This window comes from Monomorium pharaonis, chromosome 4 (assembly GCF_013373865.1).
Source record: "Monomorium pharaonis isolate MP-MQ-018 chromosome 4, ASM1337386v2, whole genome shotgun sequence".
In the NCBI taxonomy this organism is placed as follows: domain Eukaryota; kingdom Metazoa; phylum Arthropoda; class Insecta; order Hymenoptera; family Formicidae; genus Monomorium; species Monomorium pharaonis.
The window spans coordinates 25,050,966-25,069,159 of record NC_050470.1 but is presented as its reverse complement, the minus strand read 5'-3'; the positions used below and the strand labels follow the sequence as shown (position 1 = coordinate 25,069,159).

The 18,194-nt window shown below is 30.0% G+C and overlaps 3 protein-coding genes across 9 annotated transcripts; 1 reads left to right on the top strand and 2 right to left on the bottom strand.

The window, feature by feature from the left end:
• Positions 1 to 26: 26 nt before the first annotated feature.
• On the bottom strand, positions 27 to 4,587 carry LOC105836535 (thiamine transporter 2). Of its 3 annotated transcripts, none has more exons than XM_012680618.3 (8): positions 4,489 to 4,587; positions 3,943 to 4,080; positions 3,572 to 3,771; positions 3,116 to 3,500; positions 2,076 to 2,486; positions 937 to 1,129; positions 564 to 699; positions 358 to 499 (listed from the first exon to the last, which is right to left on the bottom strand). In XM_012680618.3, exons 3-8 carry the CDS (start codon positions 3,692 to 3,694, stop codon positions 389 to 391), a joined length of 1,359 nt encoding a protein of 452 aa, XP_012536072.1. In that variant the 5' UTR covers positions 3,695 to 3,771; positions 3,943 to 4,080; positions 4,489 to 4,587; the 3' UTR covers positions 358 to 388. The 3 variants fall into 3 exon arrangements, with proteins under 3 accessions (XP_028045116.1, XP_012536072.1, XP_012536073.1); XM_012680619.3 differs by having other exon boundaries at positions 4,382 to 4,511; XM_028189315.2 differs by lacking the exons at positions 3,943 to 4,080; positions 4,489 to 4,587 and having other exon boundaries at positions 27 to 499; positions 3,572 to 3,694.
• Positions 4,588 to 6,431: 1,844 nt separating this feature from the next.
• LOC105836536 (modifier of mdg4) lies at positions 6,432 to 12,112 on the top strand. 4 transcript variants are annotated; one of them, XM_012680620.3, is made up of 4 exons: positions 6,432 to 6,548; positions 7,305 to 7,498; positions 7,861 to 8,037; positions 10,725 to 12,112. In XM_012680620.3, exons 2-4 carry the CDS (start codon positions 7,316 to 7,318, stop codon positions 11,397 to 11,399), a joined length of 1,035 nt encoding a protein of 344 aa, XP_012536074.1. In that variant the 5' UTR covers positions 6,432 to 6,548; positions 7,305 to 7,315; the 3' UTR covers positions 11,400 to 12,112. The 4 variants fall into 4 exon arrangements, with proteins under 4 accessions (XP_012536074.1, XP_036142214.1, XP_012536076.1 ...); XM_036286321.1 differs by having other exon boundaries at positions 6,455 to 6,548; positions 7,308 to 7,498; positions 10,725 to 11,399; XM_012680622.3 differs by lacking the exon at positions 6,432 to 6,548 and adding an exon at positions 6,557 to 7,082 and having other exon boundaries at positions 7,308 to 7,498; positions 10,725 to 11,399.
• Positions 12,004 to 17,280, bottom strand: LOC105836538 (actin-interacting protein 1). 2 transcript variants are annotated; one of them, XM_012680624.3, is made up of 14 exons: positions 17,045 to 17,280; positions 15,408 to 15,529; positions 15,237 to 15,327; positions 14,827 to 14,974; positions 14,569 to 14,736; positions 14,312 to 14,480; positions 14,086 to 14,214; positions 13,903 to 14,007; positions 13,493 to 13,813; positions 13,212 to 13,331; positions 12,978 to 13,136; positions 12,561 to 12,563; positions 12,310 to 12,460; positions 12,004 to 12,254 (listed from the first exon to the last, which is right to left on the bottom strand). In XM_012680624.3, exons 1-14 carry the CDS (start codon positions 17,058 to 17,060, stop codon positions 12,145 to 12,147), a joined length of 1,812 nt encoding a protein of 603 aa, XP_012536078.1. In that variant the 5' UTR covers positions 17,061 to 17,280; the 3' UTR covers positions 12,004 to 12,144. The 2 variants fall into 2 exon arrangements, with proteins under 2 accessions (XP_012536078.1, XP_012536079.1); XM_012680625.3 differs by lacking the exon at positions 12,561 to 12,563.
• Between the last annotated feature and the right edge of the window lie 914 nt (positions 17,281 to 18,194).

The following is an 18,194-nucleotide window of genomic DNA, read 5'->3' as shown; positions in this document are numbered from 1 at the left end:
ATTAAGACTATGTAGATTATTTCCTTGATTTTTCCTTCTTGTATATTTCCTTCACAATAACATGCAATTAATATTCAACGTATATATTTTTTAACCAAAAAATAATTGAGAAATTGTGCAACAAGATTGTAATATAGCACTTCTCTCACATAAATTTTATAAAAATTATACATCAGATACAAATATATATAATTGATATTATATATTATATATTGATATATATATACATATTTAATATCTCGAACCATTACTTTTAAAAAATTAAGAGTTTTCTGATTCATAATTAGTTCGTACTGATTTTGAAATATAAATAACATATTTCGTCGTACCTAATATTTATTCACTTTGATAATACTATGTTGATATCTACTAATATAGAATAAAAAGTTTATCTAATTCGCTGTTGAGTCATGTTATGATGATATTGTAGAATGTTGATTACACCCAGCACAATATATATCATAGCTAAGACTATAAAATAGCCACCGTAGACAAAGAACTAAAAAACGAAGACTCACACGTTATTGAGAGACATAAATGTGATGTATTATCGATATTCTTACCTGGTGTCTGATGTCCAGCATAATCGTATTGACAACTATAAATGTCAGCAGGCTTTGCATCAATAAGGCGAGAAATATATTTACGCCAAATATTAAACCATGACTATCTTCGGATATACACTTAGCGACCTCAAAACTAAGAAAGTAAAAACAACATTAATAGTCTTTCGTTACACGCAATTTTATTAAGAAGTTAATTTTTGGTTATAGAGTTCATAGTTCACACAAAATAGATAAGATTTGTTTTAAGATAAAAACTATTTAGATTTTTATTTGTTATTTTTTTCTTTCTCTTAGAAAAACAATTTTTACAAGAGTTACTTTTGTTATAAACTCCTTAATAATAATTGTATTAATTATATGAAAAATTCACCTTGCGACAGTGACCATAGTGTGATAAATTACGCCGAATATGATATACCCAGCATATAAAAACCAAATGTTGTAACTATAAGAAGATGCCAATAATATAGAGCCTTGTAAGAACGCGAACACAGAACACATTATGTCTCCTAATAAAATCCAATTTAAGCGTATCTTTCCTACAGAAAATACGCTTATTGCACCTGGTAAGAAATGATAAAAAATGAGTACTTAAGAATTTATTTGTATACAATTTAATTTTAGTTATTTATTCAAAATTTGCGAAGAAAAAAATTCTAATTTTAAAGAAAATTCTAATTCTAAATGATGTATGACGTATTTAGCAGGTGTACAAAGTATATATTCATCTTTAAAAAAATGTATTATCTCATTGGAAAGATAAGATACAATTTTACTTAAAAGATAAGATACAATTTTATTTAAAAAGTTGCAGTATGAAAATTGTATACTAATCGACAATTAATACACAAGTATTTAAAACATTTAGGAAAGCAATTAGAGACATGTGTATTGTTACGAAACACGGAGAGCAAATATGCGTAAATGAATATTAGTTCAGAAAAAGTTATATAGCTTCTTTTATATATCAAATATAATTTTATTGTTTGTGGTTACGTTTGATATGCAAGCATACGTAAATAGACTGGTGTCTAGTTATGCATATTAATTATGTCTTACTATTTATCTGTGCTTTGTAACCATATACGAGTTTGCAATGATTTCATTTCATTAATAAATCTATCTCATGTTTCCATGTGTACACATATCTTATTTAGTGTTATTTTATCACTGAAATTGTTATATTTGCATACTTTGCAATATTTTTAGCACTAATTTTTTTTATTTAAATTTTGTGATTAAAACTTATATGTTTATTATATACAAATATTTGATTTGCATAATTTGAAAAATCCAAAATAAAGATTGAAATATTTCTCTATCTTAAATATATATGAACATAAAATTAACTTGTCACTCAAACAACTGCGTTTTGACTTGAGATAGTGCATATTTATATTTTTCAGATACTCTTACCCTTACAATTTCTGATTTTATAAAATTTAAATAACACAAATAATTAAGTAAAAATCGAATTAAATAATTGTTTCATTAATACTTTTTTCTTACCTACGATCGCGTATGTAAAATCCACAGCGCCATTGTAAATCTTATCACCTGGCTTTATTGCAGTTTGCCACAGTAATTGTGAATAAGTTGCACCCATGAGATAACCACAAGTAGACAAAGCCCACCAAGCCGACCATTTAATCACTCGATAATTAGTGTAAGCTAGCACAAAATGTTTCCACAGCAACGCATACGCGTTTTTGAGTTTACGAAGCAATAATATACCCGGCTTCGTTTTATTGCTTTTGTTACAAAATTTCCGTGAATTATTTGACTGGTGTGATTGATCGATTGCCTGTTGTATAATAACGGAATTTTTTTCTTCATCGTCGGGAACATTAGTACGATGGAAATAAATTGACTGACCAACAGGAGGCAAGAACGTTGCCCAGATTGTTGCAATGCTCATGGCTGTAAATTATATTTCATAAATATGTTACCACACACACACACACACACACACACACGCACGCACGCACGCACGCACGCACGCACGCACACACACACACACACACACACACACACACACACACACACACGCACGCACGCACGCACGCACACACACATATATATATAATTAAAAATATACATGAATATATTTTATAATAATGGTTATATTGTGGTTCCATGCAATAGATAAAAGAAAATTTAAAAAGTAATTCCAAATGATAAAATAAAAATCAACAAAAATTTTGATTCTTTTTTTAAATTATAATATCTAAATATTCATGTGTTCTTTAAGCATTTTATATAAATATTTACATTTATAATTAAAAAAATGGAGCTTTAATCACATTTTTATCATTTTTAATTTTTATTTCGTTTTATCATTTATAATTACTCTTCAAATTTTTCTTCCAAAGATCTTTCTTTGTTAATTAGATGATTAATTATCTACAAATAATCTATACATATAATTATCTACAATCGATTTATATTATGTATATGTATAAAATTTTATATAAAATTAAATATATTGCAATAAAATAATTAAAACTTATACCTACAAATCATATTTTAAACCTATAATTCTTATGTACCTGAAAAAGTTAAATAATTGAGTTGATGATAATTTAATAGGTCGAAGGAAGTTGTTAACTGTGCTATGATGCCAGACAAGCTGCGTCCAAATAAAGAAGCTGCTTTAGTGTGACTTGTAACTTCTTGATAGTGATTTTTATCTACTTTGGCATATATGTAAGTATAATAAGCAACTTCCGCGGACAAAAACAAGCCGAAAAAGAATTTAGCAATCTGTAAAACCAGCACAATCTTTCCAAATATTATCAAAAGGAAAGTTATACTGCCAGAGAGACCACAAAGTATTATGATGGGTTTATATCTTATGAAATCTGTAATAAGGAACATTATAATTAATGTCGATAAGTAACTGTATGTGGTGACAGGATAGATTTCATGATTCACCTGAAAAATCAACATATTTCATTATCATTTAAAAATTAATGTGCACTAATTTATTTAATAATTTTACTAACTTCATTGGCTGTAAAATTTTTCCACGGTCCAGTTAAATAATCAGCTATAAAAGATTCCGATGGTCGGAAATCTTTAAAACATCCAAACATACACAAAATACATGAGATCTTGATCCAATGCATAATGTATAAATATCTGCTTTTTATTTAATAAATATACGTTATATCAGTACGTGTAAAAAAATTTTCAATATGTATAACTGTAAAAAAGATATTAATTTATTTATTAAAAGACACAATAAATGTTATAAATAAATAATATACTTATTTTAATCAAAAACTTCTGTATTAAAACTATATTATAAATCATAAAATAAATAATATGCTTTTCGTTATTTAATACATTTGAATCTTGTTTTAATAATTACTACCTGAGATCCATCCAATTATTTATCACAAAAGACAGATGTCATCCAATGATCAGTCTTGCAACACTCTTATTATCTTCACTCTTCATACTGCACTCGCGTACACTTATAATATGCTTTTATCAGAATGTTCTGCGCCACCTATAATACGAGGAGCTAATTACGAAAAAAAATACATACAAGGGCCGTAGCACAGACTTTTGCATAACGCATAATGCATAACGCATAACAGAATCAATCAATCAGAATCGTTTATTTCTCTCTCCAGGATAGAAATAAAGATCTCAGATTGATTCTTTTATGTGTTATGAAAAAATCTGTGTCTGGGCCCGTAACTCTAAAATATTTCCGCATTTAATAATAATAATAATAATAATAATAATAATAATAATAATAATAATAATAATAATTGTGTCGGGGACAGTCTTCCTACAAAGCTCACTTTGGCACTCAAACCGAGTCCATTGTGCTTCCCCGTTATCAGCTGCCCTAGCGAGACCCCGCTTCTTTCCAAAAGCGGAGCAGATTCCCTACAGGCAGCTGCCTCACCTGGTTTGGTTCCAGAAAACCTGAGCCCAGCAGGCATGTTCTTGGTCCGATCAATGCTGGGCAGTCCCCAAGAATGTGAAGGCTAGTTTCTTCCTCTTTACCACACAACCTACAGTTGGGCATTTTCACATTTATATAAATAAATTTTAAGCTTATTTTAAATTGTTTGTCTTCTTAAATTAATTATATATATTTTTTTAAGATTAAGAAAATTTCTGTACAATAAGCAAATTAATATTAATTAATTATTCACTAAATAATGGTTGATTATATTTTAACTTTAATAAAACATAAGTTTTACTATAAGAATAATTTCTTATAGTTTTAAAACTTATATTTTATTGAAATTATTAAACAAATATTTTATTAAATTAAAATATAAGAGAAATATATAAAGTATAATAAATAAAATAATAAAAAATAAATAAATTTGTAGCTTGTGCATTAAAAATCTTATTGCCAATATACAATAGATATGTAAAAAAAGTAATGTTTTATATAATGTACGTGTGTGTATGTAAAATAACTAAAAATAATAACAAATATAAATACATTTAATACACCTAACATTCTTACCTAATGCTTCTTATATGTTATTTTTTATATATATGCTATCTTATATCTCATGTGTTATATTGCCAATGAGTATTCCAATAAATGAAGCATAATTGATCCATTTTTTAAGTCATATTTATATATATAAATAGCACATGGAGCACATAATATAATTATTAAAGAAACAGAATTAATTTAATATTCTTAGGTATTGCACCATAAAATCAAATTGATTTATTAATGAATTTATGGCTCATAGATTTAAGATCTTATTTTGCTAGGATATCACACAAATTATTTCTTCTATATCTTTATTGAACCTTAGATTAATAAGTCATGGTGTATATGTCACCTAAAAAAATAATTTGCATTACTTATTATTTTAGATATTAGATTAATTAATGTTAAGCAAATTGTTATTGTAATTTAAATGCGAAAAGCAATATATTTTAAATATAAAATAAATCTTGCCAAAATGTATAACTGAAATAATTAGAAATGTAAAGCTCAAGACACATCGATCATCAATCAAAGAGATATAACATATGCTATCTTTTAATCGTTTATTTGCAAACTTACTCATATGACTGAATTTATTTCTCTATTTATATTTGCTGCATTAAAAAACAGCGAAGAACGGATAAATATACAAGTATGAAAAGAAAAATTATGTATGAAGTACAGGTTATATACACGCACATAGGTATATTGCGATTACTCAGATATATATCATATATATGTATATAGAAAGACAGCTGAATCGTGAAAATGTATATAGATAACAAAACTTCAAGTTCAAAATTTGCCATCTCTCCTCCTTTTCTTCCTACCTATAACGTTTATTATGTACCTATATATTTCAGTTTACGTATATTTAATTGCATTATCTCTTTAATGTGGAAACAATAAATCTTTTGTTCATCATTCAATGGATTAAATTTAATCAATCGATCAAGCTAATCGAAGATGGAAAGATTGGTCCGATATTTGTGCAATGTAGCATTAAGATAGAATTATCAGTTTTTTTTTTCATTCAACACAGAAGGGGAAGTTACATTAGAGATAAATTTATAATTGAAAATTTTGCTGAGAGCTATTTAATCAGGATTAACTATATTAAATAAATTGTATTATTTTTAACGAATAGAGAATTAGCTGTAATATTTTAGTATTATAGAAGATAGAATTAGTTTTTCGTGATTTAACATAAAGAGAAAAAAATGAGAGATAACGAAGATTTAAATTAATCAGTGAATTTCGAAATTACCCTTCAAAGGTAGATTGCTTAGAAAAATCATGTCAAATAGCTGCAATGAATTCGTTTCGAAGTGACGTCGACAGGTGGCCGAGTGTCTTCTGTCGATCATTCGTGCGATTTTAGTTCCTCTCGTGGTCGAGTGCTCCGCGCTAATCGCGATTATGGCGCTCGCCAGCTGAGAGAGGACAGAAGAGTAGTGTCGCGCTGAGAACGGTCGTTTGTGGTGGACGGGGCGATTTTTCACGAGGTAAAGTAAGACACGACGAACGCGGACTCTCGAGGTCTCCCCGCTGATCTCCCGACCGCGAGTTGACGCCACGGCCTCCCTGGATCGGCGTCAGCAAGTCGTCATCGCGAGTTACTGAGCTGTCGCGAGTCGCGGGGACGTAACGGCCGTCCTTTTCCAGCCATACCTGAGTACAATAATAGATTTGGCTGGAACCTGCACAGAGTGCCTGATTAAATAAATAGTATTGTGTCTCTGTGCATCTCTCTCTCTCTGTCTCTCTCTCTCTCTCTCTCCCTCCCTCCCTCCTTCTCTCTTTCTCTCTCGAATTAGCCCACCTCCCTTACATCGCAATCTCGCGTTCGCGATTAGTAATAGATCTGTCCCTCGCGAATTGAGAGAGCCGAAGAGAATCCCCCTTTGCCCTGCAATTTCGTGACGGCAATTTTATGCACAACCTGCACGGCGAGAGGGTCGAACTTTTACGTGCCTGATTACGCGAGCGATATTTAACGATCGAGTGGACGAGCACGGATTTAAACTGAGCATCGTGCGGTAAAGTATCCTTCACTGCTGATATTGCTCTGTTCCTCCGCGAGAAAGCAACTTTTGTGCAAATAAAGATTACGTGCCCCTAAAATTCAATTGCGTGCATTTCTCTATGAACTGGTGTCTTGTTCTTTTCTTTCTTATCTGTTCGTAAGATGAAAAAGATTTGATCCTGATAACTTTTTGTGAAATGCAACGTCTTAACATGAGATCCTTTTCTTTTTACAGCAGGCAGCAACATGGAAGGCCAACAGTTCTGTTTACGATGGCACAATTTTCAAAATACTCTTTTGAGCTCGCTTCCACAGCTGCTCGACGGAGGTGATTTAACAGATGTCACACTTAGCGCCGGTGGTAAACATATACGTGCTCATAGAATCATACTCTCGGCTTGTAGTTATTACTTTAAAGAACTCTTCAAGGTATTTATACATATAAAAATGTCTCAATTGCACAAATGTATTGATCTATTGATAATATAATGGACATCTAAATATTTTTTTAATTTTACTTTAAATATAATGTTGTATTATTTTTATTACTTGTTTTTTTAAAGTAATAATAACACATAACATATGCGAGAATGAAAATATTTGTTAATTTGTTAATTTTATTGCTTGAATAAGTTAAATATAATAGATTCTTAAATAAATTCGAGTTGCAATATGAAGTTGAATTTTATATCAATATTACTTATATATTGCAGTAAATGTATAACTTAATTTATATTAACATGTTTATATTAATAGTAAGATAAGAATTTACTTTACGAATAAATTTTTAGAACTTGGGTTCCTTGCAACATCCGGTCATTGTGCTGCCAGGCATGGAATATGCAAATTTGTGGGCTCTGGTCAAGTTTATGTATAATGGAGAAGTGAATATTTATCAAGAACAATTACCTGCACTTTTAGCTATGGCCGATACTTTGCATATTTGTGGATTAGCTGACATGGCTGGGGTAAGTTTTCTCACTTATTTTTAAGAATACAACGTTAAAAAATATAGGAGCTTTAAAGTATCAGAAAAGTTTATACATAAAAGCTTACATATTGCATTAAAAAATTATGCAATATTCTCTGTATTTAATTTGTTTTTTTAATGCACTTGTTCATTTTTAACTCATTAATTTTTTAATTTTTATTTTTTATGTTAGCACTTTGGCATTATATAAAATAATTTGTGAAAGTTGTTTACATTGTACATTTAATTTTGTTTTTGTATCTGATATAAAGAATTATATAATGATATATATAAAGTAATACACATCTTATTCTAAGTGCATTATGTACTAATTTTTATTTTTTATATTCATAATTTCTGAAATATTAAAAAGATCTGTATTTGATGTACAAATCATAGAAATACGATTTTTATTATTAAATTTCAAGTTTAGATTGAGCATTTAATCAGGCTTGATGATTGTGCATAAGAAATAGATAATATTACTATAAATATAAACATATATATATATATATATATATATATATATATGTATGTATGTATGTATGTATGTATGTATATATATGTATTGTATGTATACATATGTGTATATATGTATAAAATATGTACGATTTATTATATAATGATATTATTACACTAACATATTCGGAAATAAAGATTGCGATTATTGTATTAATGGCGTGGTTTTTTTAGTACTTAAGGTAATTAGCATGAATAATATTTAATCTCTTTAATACGCTTGTTCTCAAATGAAAATCTTTAATTGTTTATAATAAAGCATGTGTTTCTTAAGCGCCGTTAGAAATATGATTCCTTTTAACAAGTTTTACTATTCCTTATAAATATGTACAAAACATTTTACAAATATATCCGTTGCAAATTTGCACAAACTGTATTGTTAATGTGCTTAACAATACAGCCAGTATGTAATATATGCAAAACTTATGCATATATTTTATTAGTATTTTTTATTAGTTACACCATTCTAAATCACAATTTTCCCTTCACATTTTCCTTTTTTTTTAAAATTTAGCATTAACATTGATATACAACTGTTTATGCATTGTAATATTTGATTAATAGTATCTGTATAATCAATAGCTCTTAAATAATGTTGCTTCTTAATGAAACAAGTCAATATTATTTTCAAACTTATTTAAAACTATAACACTTTGCATATTAAAGATATTTATAATATCTAATATGTATGCGATAGCAGTAAGTGTTGTAAGCATTTATTAGAGCTGTAAGCAATTTTACAAAGAATTTGCCTTATCTGTAAATCATGATATAAATTCTATGTACCACATACTAGACATGTATATTATTGTAAACGCTATCCTTGTAACATGCATGTTTTTGACCATATATATTAAAAAAAATTACAGAATTTTCACATTGTCACAGATATTTTTACAAAGATAATTAATTACACAGATAATTTACACAGATAATTAATTTCTTTCGTTACTTATTCAGCAGAACGAAGAACGAAGCAAAATTCGCGCGTTCGCTTGTTCCTTACTTAATCTCTTTATATTACCCTGATCGTGTTGTTTTGTTCAGGTTACTTAAACACATTCACTGTCGTTCCTCAAGAAGTACTTCACGAAGGAATTATACTGCTACACATATTATGTTCGTACATGCATCGAAGGAACGATAATGAATAAAAACGATATCCACGAGATCAAGATCGTTGTGTGTGTTGCAACTAAATGCAAGTGGATGCATCCCATGGAACCTTACCCCATAGAATGACTTTACAGGTATATCTAAAATAGCCTCTTCCATGAATCTCTAAATTACTAAAACTATATTATTACCGAAGAATTAGAACGGCGATTCTATACAACACTTATGTTTTTTTCGCAGTACAATGTAATGCTTAACAATTTAGTCAAGTGTGACGATAACAAACATTTAGCACTAATTTTATAATTTCAAATTTTTATTAGGTAAAAAAAAAGAAAATGTGTGAAAACTTATTATAGATACAATAATGTTTGTAAATGAATTTTAGATATGGTTAATGATCTTAGATTTTTATGTGCTAAACTGTTAGAATGCAACTCTTAACTAAATGGTTCTTTTTTTTTTTTTTTTTTTTTTTTTTTTTTTTTTTACAAAAGATTAGATATTTTCTTAAGAACACTTATTGTTAAAAAAATGTATATTTCTGAAACTAACAATATAAAAACAGAAAAACAATGTTTTAAAAATTATCATGCTAAATATCCTTAAGTAACATGTTTTAATATTGATTTTAAATAACTATAGATAAATTTCAAAAAAGGTAATTAATGCGCAATGCATAACCTGTTGTATAATATATATGGAATTGTTTTAAACTTATTTTCTTAAATTTTGTTCTTGAAAAATATGTTCATTGTTATCATCAATATTCATACTGTAAAAGTTAAATAATACGTTCACAATTGTTGAAAGATTTGGATTCTTGTGCATAAATCTTTATAATAGTGTGAATATTTACTTAATATTACTGTCATATTGTCTAACACACTTTTAATATAAATGCATATAGACGATAAAGCGTATGACATCGCATAATATATAATACACTTTTAAATTATTTTAAAATGGGTCTTTTGATGCAATGTTTTTAATAGAAAACTATTGATAATTATGTAATGTAATTATATGATTATGCATGTTTTATTTCAGAAAAATTCGGGACAGGATAATGGCTTGTATGTGCAATCTCCAATAATGCAACCTCAGGAAAGACTGAACGAAGAGATAATAAAGACGGAATCAAAAGATAATATTATAGCTACTGGATCGTCGGAATCTGTACCATTGCTTAAAGTAACGGATAATTTAGAAGATGAAGAACCTAGCAACGATCAAGAAAGTATATCATACTGCGTGAAGACGAAACCCTATTACTCGATAAATGCGAAGCTAAACCAAAGGGAAAAATCGGCTGTTCCTGTTAACGTATCTATTAATAAGTATATAGATAGAGGCTACTCGGAAAATATAACAGACGAGACAACATCGATCGTGGACGACCAGGTAACACCCATAGAAGATGTAAAACCGTCGGCCGTGTGGGACGCGAGTTTCAAGTTGCTCACAGCATCTGCGCCAAGTAGAACCTCCCAGACTTACAACAAATCCAGTGTCACTTGTCTTATCTGTGGTAAACAATTGAGTAATCAGTACAACCTGCGAGTGCATATGGAGACGCATAGTAACAGCTCGTACAGTTGCACGTCGTGTTCGCATGTCTCACGATCACGAGATGCTCTCCGGAAACACGTATCCTACAGACATCCGGTAGCTTCTTCTCAAAAACGTCCACGGTATAATACATCAAAACCATCAATAATGTGATGGTAAAGTCACTATTGTGTTATTCTGTATAGATACTTTAACCTTTACTAGGAAATATCCTTAAAATCTTGTATATCTTTCTATTAAAAATTTAAATTTAAATTTAAATTTACAGAAAGAAAAAGAGATTAAAGTAAAACAAATATTTTATTAAATATATTAAAGTCATTGTTTTAGATATGTTGAATTTTAAAGAATATTAAAGAATAATTTAGTGAAGCAGTTCGTAGAATAATGTAATGTATACCTACCTGGATGGTAGATTATACTGATAGATTATACAAACATAATTGAATTTGTAAGAGCAACACTGGACTGATTACTGATAAGTCAAGTCATAATAACATCTTCGTTAAGTGTACAAAGTAAAGTGTGATCATGTTCCTGAAGACCTTTAGTGTTCGATTGTTATTGCTTTCTTGTTATTGTTACATCATTTTAATAAAGACAAATTAGATAAGTCGTGTGATTCTCTAGTGCAAATGCAATATGTCTATATATGTGCAAAAATTAAGCTGCGATGGAAGAACCGCGGTTTTTAATTTTATGATATGTGAATTAATTCTACTAATAAAGTCGGTAGACACAAAAGATGCAAAGAAGATTGCAATATAATTTTTTAATCGTATATCAAGAATTGTATTAAAAAATAATATACAATATATTCGTAGACTACGAAATAAATAAAATGCCTCCAAAATTGAGTTTTCTTAGACACGTGGCAATAAATTCTTCCAAAAGTTAATTATATCTTTTCTATACGCCATATTTTAGTATTGCAGTCCTGTCCGACGGAGATTAATGTTTCCTCATCCAGCCAGACCAAGCGCGTTATTTGACTCTGAGGATGAGCATCTAAAATCATGGACGTTTAATTGCGATTCGTTTATTAAAAAAAAGTTACACTCACTTTTGATGATAGTATGTTTTGCTGGATTCGTTACACTCCAAATGATGATGGTGGTATCAAGACTACCACTCGCAACCATGTCAGAGTTTGAAGACCATGCAACAGAATTTACTCTCGCATTGTGGAAGCCCCATTCTCTATTATGCGCAAGCTGCAAATCAAATCAATATATTTTAGATATACCTTGAGATCATGTTCTTTTTACTTTTATTTGTGCAAGATAGATATTTATTTCCATTCATATTACTTACCCCCTATTAATCCAATAAGCACAAGACAAGCCATTAATAGCAATTAATTCATTAAAGAAAGCATATGATTACTTGCTTATTATGTATTGCAAATATTAGTAATGTTATAGTGCATTATCATTAAATTTAGTAAATAAATGCTATAAGTATAGCTCTACAGAAACATAATTATCTCTTAAAATCATTCTTATATCTAATCATATTGAATTACAATATTAGAAGCAAAGAATTTTTTTAGTTAGAAATCTCAAGTACTATTCAATAATATTTGAGATTTTTAATTCAAAAAATAGGATCTACATTTCTGTTACTGATAGCAGACATACTTAGTCGTACAAAATTTACAGCTATATTTTAAACTGTGTATAGTTGAATTTAAATGATACTAAATTATTCTCTATATGTAAAATATATTACCTTATATTCTGGTACAGTATACAGTATAACTTTTCTGTTTGCATCACAGGCAACTAAATATTTATTATCGGGACTATATGAGGCATCCGTAACTGGACCCAGGTGTTCTAATTCAGTCTTTTGAGTTAATGTAGTATCTGACAACTCATAAATATAAACCTGCAAATAAAAATCATAAAAATTGATAATAACATAAACCTATTTTTACATTTCTTATATAAATGAGAAACAAACTTTATTGTCAGATGTGGATCCAATAGCTACATCTCCGATCTCTTGATTAATTGACACGCACGACGGTTCGTAATTGATTGGCAAACTTGATAACTTTTTACCATCTTGTGTAACCGTGATCTACACAGCATAATATCAATATAATATTACGTGAAATTATGTCAAGTCCACAAGGATGCTAAATTCGCTTTAAACTTGCTAAATATCTCTCTCCTCTTCTTTTCTGTTACTAAATAAATCTGTGAAATCAAGGAAATTATCTTTATGGATATTCGACCTACCTGTCGAACTGAAGCCACCACAACTATATCATTATATATATCCAGTCCTCGTGGTTGCGAATCCAATTTTACTACACTGGTTTCCGCGTAAGTATTCGTAGCAATATCGACTGATCTTAAAGTATCATCGATGCCAGCGGTATAAAGCAAGTTACCCGTAGCCTTCATCCCGTTAATTTGATTACCATGGCCGTGTCCTTGTACCCGATCATTTTGTCCTGTCTCCGCATTCCAATTAGTGATGTAGCCATCGTGAGAGCCAGTGTAAATCGTACCTCTATCAGGACTTAGCGTTAGCACCGTTATTGGTTTGTTATGACCCTGAAAAATAATATATAATATCAAAATTAATATATTTAGAGTAATTTAACTTGAACTTTGAAAAATTAGTCAGCAGAAATAAAAATTACTTTTATTATCTTTATAGGCTTCTCAGGATTGTCGATATCAAGATAATTGATAAAGCCACTAAGTGACACAGATAATAAATGTTTTCCTTGCCACAGACAGCTCACCTGAAAATATATTGTTTTGAATTATTGCATATTACTTTTCTGTGTAGCTTCTTTTAAGCTGATTGACGAGTTACAAACTTGTTGATCATCGACCGTCGTTCCCATGTTGAATTCGGTAATTAAAGAGCGTGTTTCTACATCCCACAATTTACATGTTTTATCTCCAGAGGCTGTTAATAATTGTTTACTATCAGGTTTCCATGCAACCTATAAATATAAATTGTGTTTGATTATATTTATTATATTAATTCGTCATATTTTTATATATCATGTTACATTATATTAAATGAATTAGATTACATACCCCATAAACTCCACCTTGGTGTGCAGGAGATCCTACTTCAGCAACAAAATCAGAGGTTGTTCCATTATATATAAATACTTTTCCGTCAAATCCACCAGAAGCAAACAGATTTCCGTCAGGCGAATAACGTACGGTTTGAACAAAACGAGTATGCTCTTGCTTCGTCATCCTACATAAACGGCATGTAATGAATCACGCGAAGAATTAAAATTCCTATTTTTAATAGGATTTAAATTGAATTTTATGCATATACATACTTAAATTTGAACGGCGGGCCTTCGAATATACCAATAGTATTATCTTCACTTCCAGTTATTAATCTAAATGGTCTAGTCGGTCTAAAGTCGCACGAATTGATGGATTTACTTTGACCAGAGATTTCGCCCACTGACGTTCCGGTTTCTGCCATGAAGACATGTCCAAATCTAAACATAATTATTATAACATTAATGTTATTATTACTTCTTCACAATGGTACATTTTACTTCTATACATTTCTAGTGAGCAAAGTATACCTTTCTCTTCCTTCTCCGACCACGACCATGCGCTGACTATCCGGTGACCAAGCGATGTCTTTAATGGGCCCGCCAATAGGGTGGAATTCATTTTTTAATATATGCTCTTTGTTAACTGTATCCCAAATACGTACTTTACCCGATTGGTCTGAAATAAAATCATATTACATTCTTCATGTATCAAAATTGAATATAAAAAATGATCAGTTTAAAAAAGTGAAACATTCTATGTATTACGAAGCTTTCAATGATAAAGTGATAGTACAAAGTTATCAAAGATTACGAATATTCTGTACCATATTATTTTTACAGATAATATCCACATAAAGAGTGTGTACATATATATAATATATATGCTTTAATTAAAAATCTTTGTGACAAATAAGTATTATAAATAAAATGTTACGTACCTCCTGAAGCTATGTAAAAACCACTAGGAGAATATTTGGCAACATTCACAGGGCAAGAATGTTCCGTATAAACATCTGCAATTGCTGGATTCTGCAATGTTCAATAATATACAATTAGTACATTCATTCTGGATTAACAATAGTTACATCTATTGCAATTTAGAAACTCACATCAATATTTCTAATGATAACACTGTTACCATTGGTGTATAAAAAGTTCTTTCCTTTGGGATCTCCACCTAGTACAAGAGGTTGTCCCCTTTGGGTCCTCGGTAATGCAGCAAATATATATTCTATAATATTAAAAAATTGGTAACTATTGAATGAAGAAGTAGGAACAAGTAAATTAAATATTCAAATAAATTAGATATAATTAAACAATCGATTAATATATTATTAAAATATATATTAAATATAATTAAATAGATTCTCTAACAATTCCAAAAGTAAAATTTTTTAATATACATTTCAATAATATATTTTTTTTTATGCTGCATATGGTTTTTCATAAAAAATTATGCATAAAAATTTGTGCATATTTGCTCTATATTTATTTATTTACTTTATTTGTATTGCTATTACAATTAACATTAAATAATAAATAAAATAAAAATTATTAAGTTTATCAGGAAACTATTGTCATACAAACGCGGAAGAGATCAAATATCACGCTAACAACGCATAATACATCCAGGTGCTGGAACCAAAATACTCTTCCTTGATACATTGGCATGGTTCCAGTTCCTAATATTTCAAATTATTTTGAGCGCTAACAGGCTACAGTTTATCCTGCAATGTGTGCTATAGTTCCAGAAGTAATATTATTTTAAACATTTTGTACACACAGTAATAAGACAATGCAGCCAAAAAAATACATTGAAATTACATTTAACAAAAATATACATTAATTTTGAATATGCAATAAAAAACTGTTTCTCTCTTTCTCTTTTTTTGTAAATTTTTCTCAATAAATGTAAAAAAAATTACAGCTCTTTATTATTAATTTTTTACTGAAATACTTAATACATAATTGCTGCAAAATAATTTATTTTTATTGCTTACCTTACCTCTACCTGATAATAATACCAATATCGAGTGTAAATCTTATCTAAATTAAGCTTTGATAATTAGTATTCATGATTCATCTTTTTTACTTATGTGAATATGTGTACATGTACAGGGTGTATCAAAAGTCTCAACATATTTTACTTAATTTTTCATGAAAATTCAATTAGAAACAATCTTTCTTGACAGTTTCTTAATCTTTATCATAAAAAAATCTGGATAAGATTAAAAATAAAGATTTCAATAAAATAAAAACCATTCGAAATTGAACAATATAGTATTTCTTTACATTAAATACCGTATTAACATTTTTGTTCAGCAAAAGAAGAAGACTTCATCCTTTCGATATTCTCGCTAAACAAAAATCTACTCCAAATCGCGTAGAACATCGAACTTTTGAAGTAAAAACGCCAAATAACTTTCGAGCACCCTGTACATACACACTGACACATCAGCCGTGCGTCCGGCGGTATCATGTCACACACAACACATGTGTGACAACGCTTCGGACTCGAGCGAAGCTAGCAGCGAGAAATGAACGAGATAAATCGCGATTTATATACGCGGGAGTGACGCACGAGGGACGCGTAAAATCGTACAGAGAGAAACCCTCCGCCGTCGTCCCGGCGCGATCCGCTCGGAGATAAGCAAACCGGAAGACCTCCGGTGCGGCACGGCAAAGCCGGTAACATGAAAGCAAATGAAAGCAAATACGCGCGTAATGTTTTCGCATCGCGACTTACTCGTTTCGTACGACATCACGCCGGTGCACCCTGTGGCAGTGCGCGCCCAACGATACCTAAGCCGAGACCGAGTGTGGGGATCCGGTGTGCGTGGTGACGCGAGGATGCGACGTCCACGGTGGCGTACTTGTGATAGCTCGCGACAGCACCCACCTCCCGCACACGCACACGAACGAGAAGGCGCCCGTACTCACGCACCCATACACACGTACGAGATACTTGTTCCACCCTTTCGCCTTATTTGGCTGAAACATGAACGTAGGTATGTCGCTAGACACGCCTGCCTGAAATGTGCGCGTAACAGGTGCGCCTTTGGGTCCTCGAGAGACTCTACAATCGGAGTCTGGCCATAAGGTGAATATCGGCAAGATTCTACGAGAGAGAGAAATATACTGCCAAGTACTGCCACTAGCTCTCTCTCTCTCTCTCTCTCTTTTTCTTCTATCTTTTTCTTATTTCTTTATCTGACTCTTTCTCTCTGGGAAGTGGGCAAAAGCCAATCAAAATTGGCTATCTTATGACCAGACTCCAATTGTAGAGTCTCTAGAGTTTCCATGAAATCAATCGTGAAACTACCATGTTAAATATATCTTTCTAGAGTCTCTAAATTTCATTCATTCTGGAATGTACATACCAAGTTTCTTGAATTAAAAACAGAAAAAACATACATTTAAAAAGTAGAAAAATTTAAAAGGAGATACACAAAACCTATTTGTTTTATTGTTTTGCTTTCTACAGTTTTCTTCGGTTTTCCCTTTTTAAATTGTTTAAACTTACACTTATTTTAAAATTACGTAAAAAATTTGAAAAAAATGACAAAAAAGAAATTTAGAGACAAGATTTAATAATTTCATAAATGTGATATTTAGCTTTTTTTCTATACTTTTTAAAATAAATTTTTACATGATGACTTTGATTCTTGTATATATAGGTATAAGTATACAAGAAATTAATTGTATAAAATTTATGTCAAATATATTATGCAAAGATTTCATTCTTTAACTTTTAATAAAAAATTAATCGTTATACAATTAAAAGATTAACATCGTGAATAAAACAATCGAAGTAGTGATACTTTGCAGTTATTCTTTTAAGTTTTTAATAAAAAAACTTTTCAACAAATTAAATATTTTAAATCTTTATATTTAAT

Coding starts and splice junctions, on each gene's coding strand:
- LOC105836535 (XM_012680618.3), bottom strand. CDS start 3,694: ATGCATTGGATCAAGATCTCATGTATTTTGTGTATGTTTGGATGTTTT. Junction 3,501..3,571: donor AAAATTTTACAGCCAATGAA/GTTAGTAAAATT, acceptor TTGATTTTTCAG/GTGAATCATGAAATCTATCC. Junction 2,487..3,115: donor CAATTATTTAACTTTTTCAG/GTACATAAGAAT, acceptor TATAATTTACAG/CCATGAGCATTGCAACAATC.
- LOC105836536 (XM_012680620.3), top strand. CDS start 7,316: ATGGAAGGCCAACAGTTCTGTTTACGATGGCACAATTTTCAAAATACT. Junction 7,499..7,860: donor ACTTTAAAGAACTCTTCAAG/GTATTTATACAT, acceptor ATAAATTTTTAG/AACTTGGGTTCCTTGCAACA. Junction 8,038..10,724: donor GATTAGCTGACATGGCTGGG/GTAAGTTTTCTC, acceptor GTTTTATTTCAG/AAAAATTCGGGACAGGATAA.
- LOC105836538 (XM_012680624.3), bottom strand. Junction 15,328..15,407: donor TTATCATTAGAAATATTGAT/GTGAGTTTCTAA, acceptor TGAACATTGCAG/AATCCAGCAATTGCAGATGT. Junction 12,255..12,309: donor AAAACATACTATCATCAAAA/GTGAGTGTAACT, acceptor CCATGATTTTAG/ATGCTCATCCTCAGAGTCAA.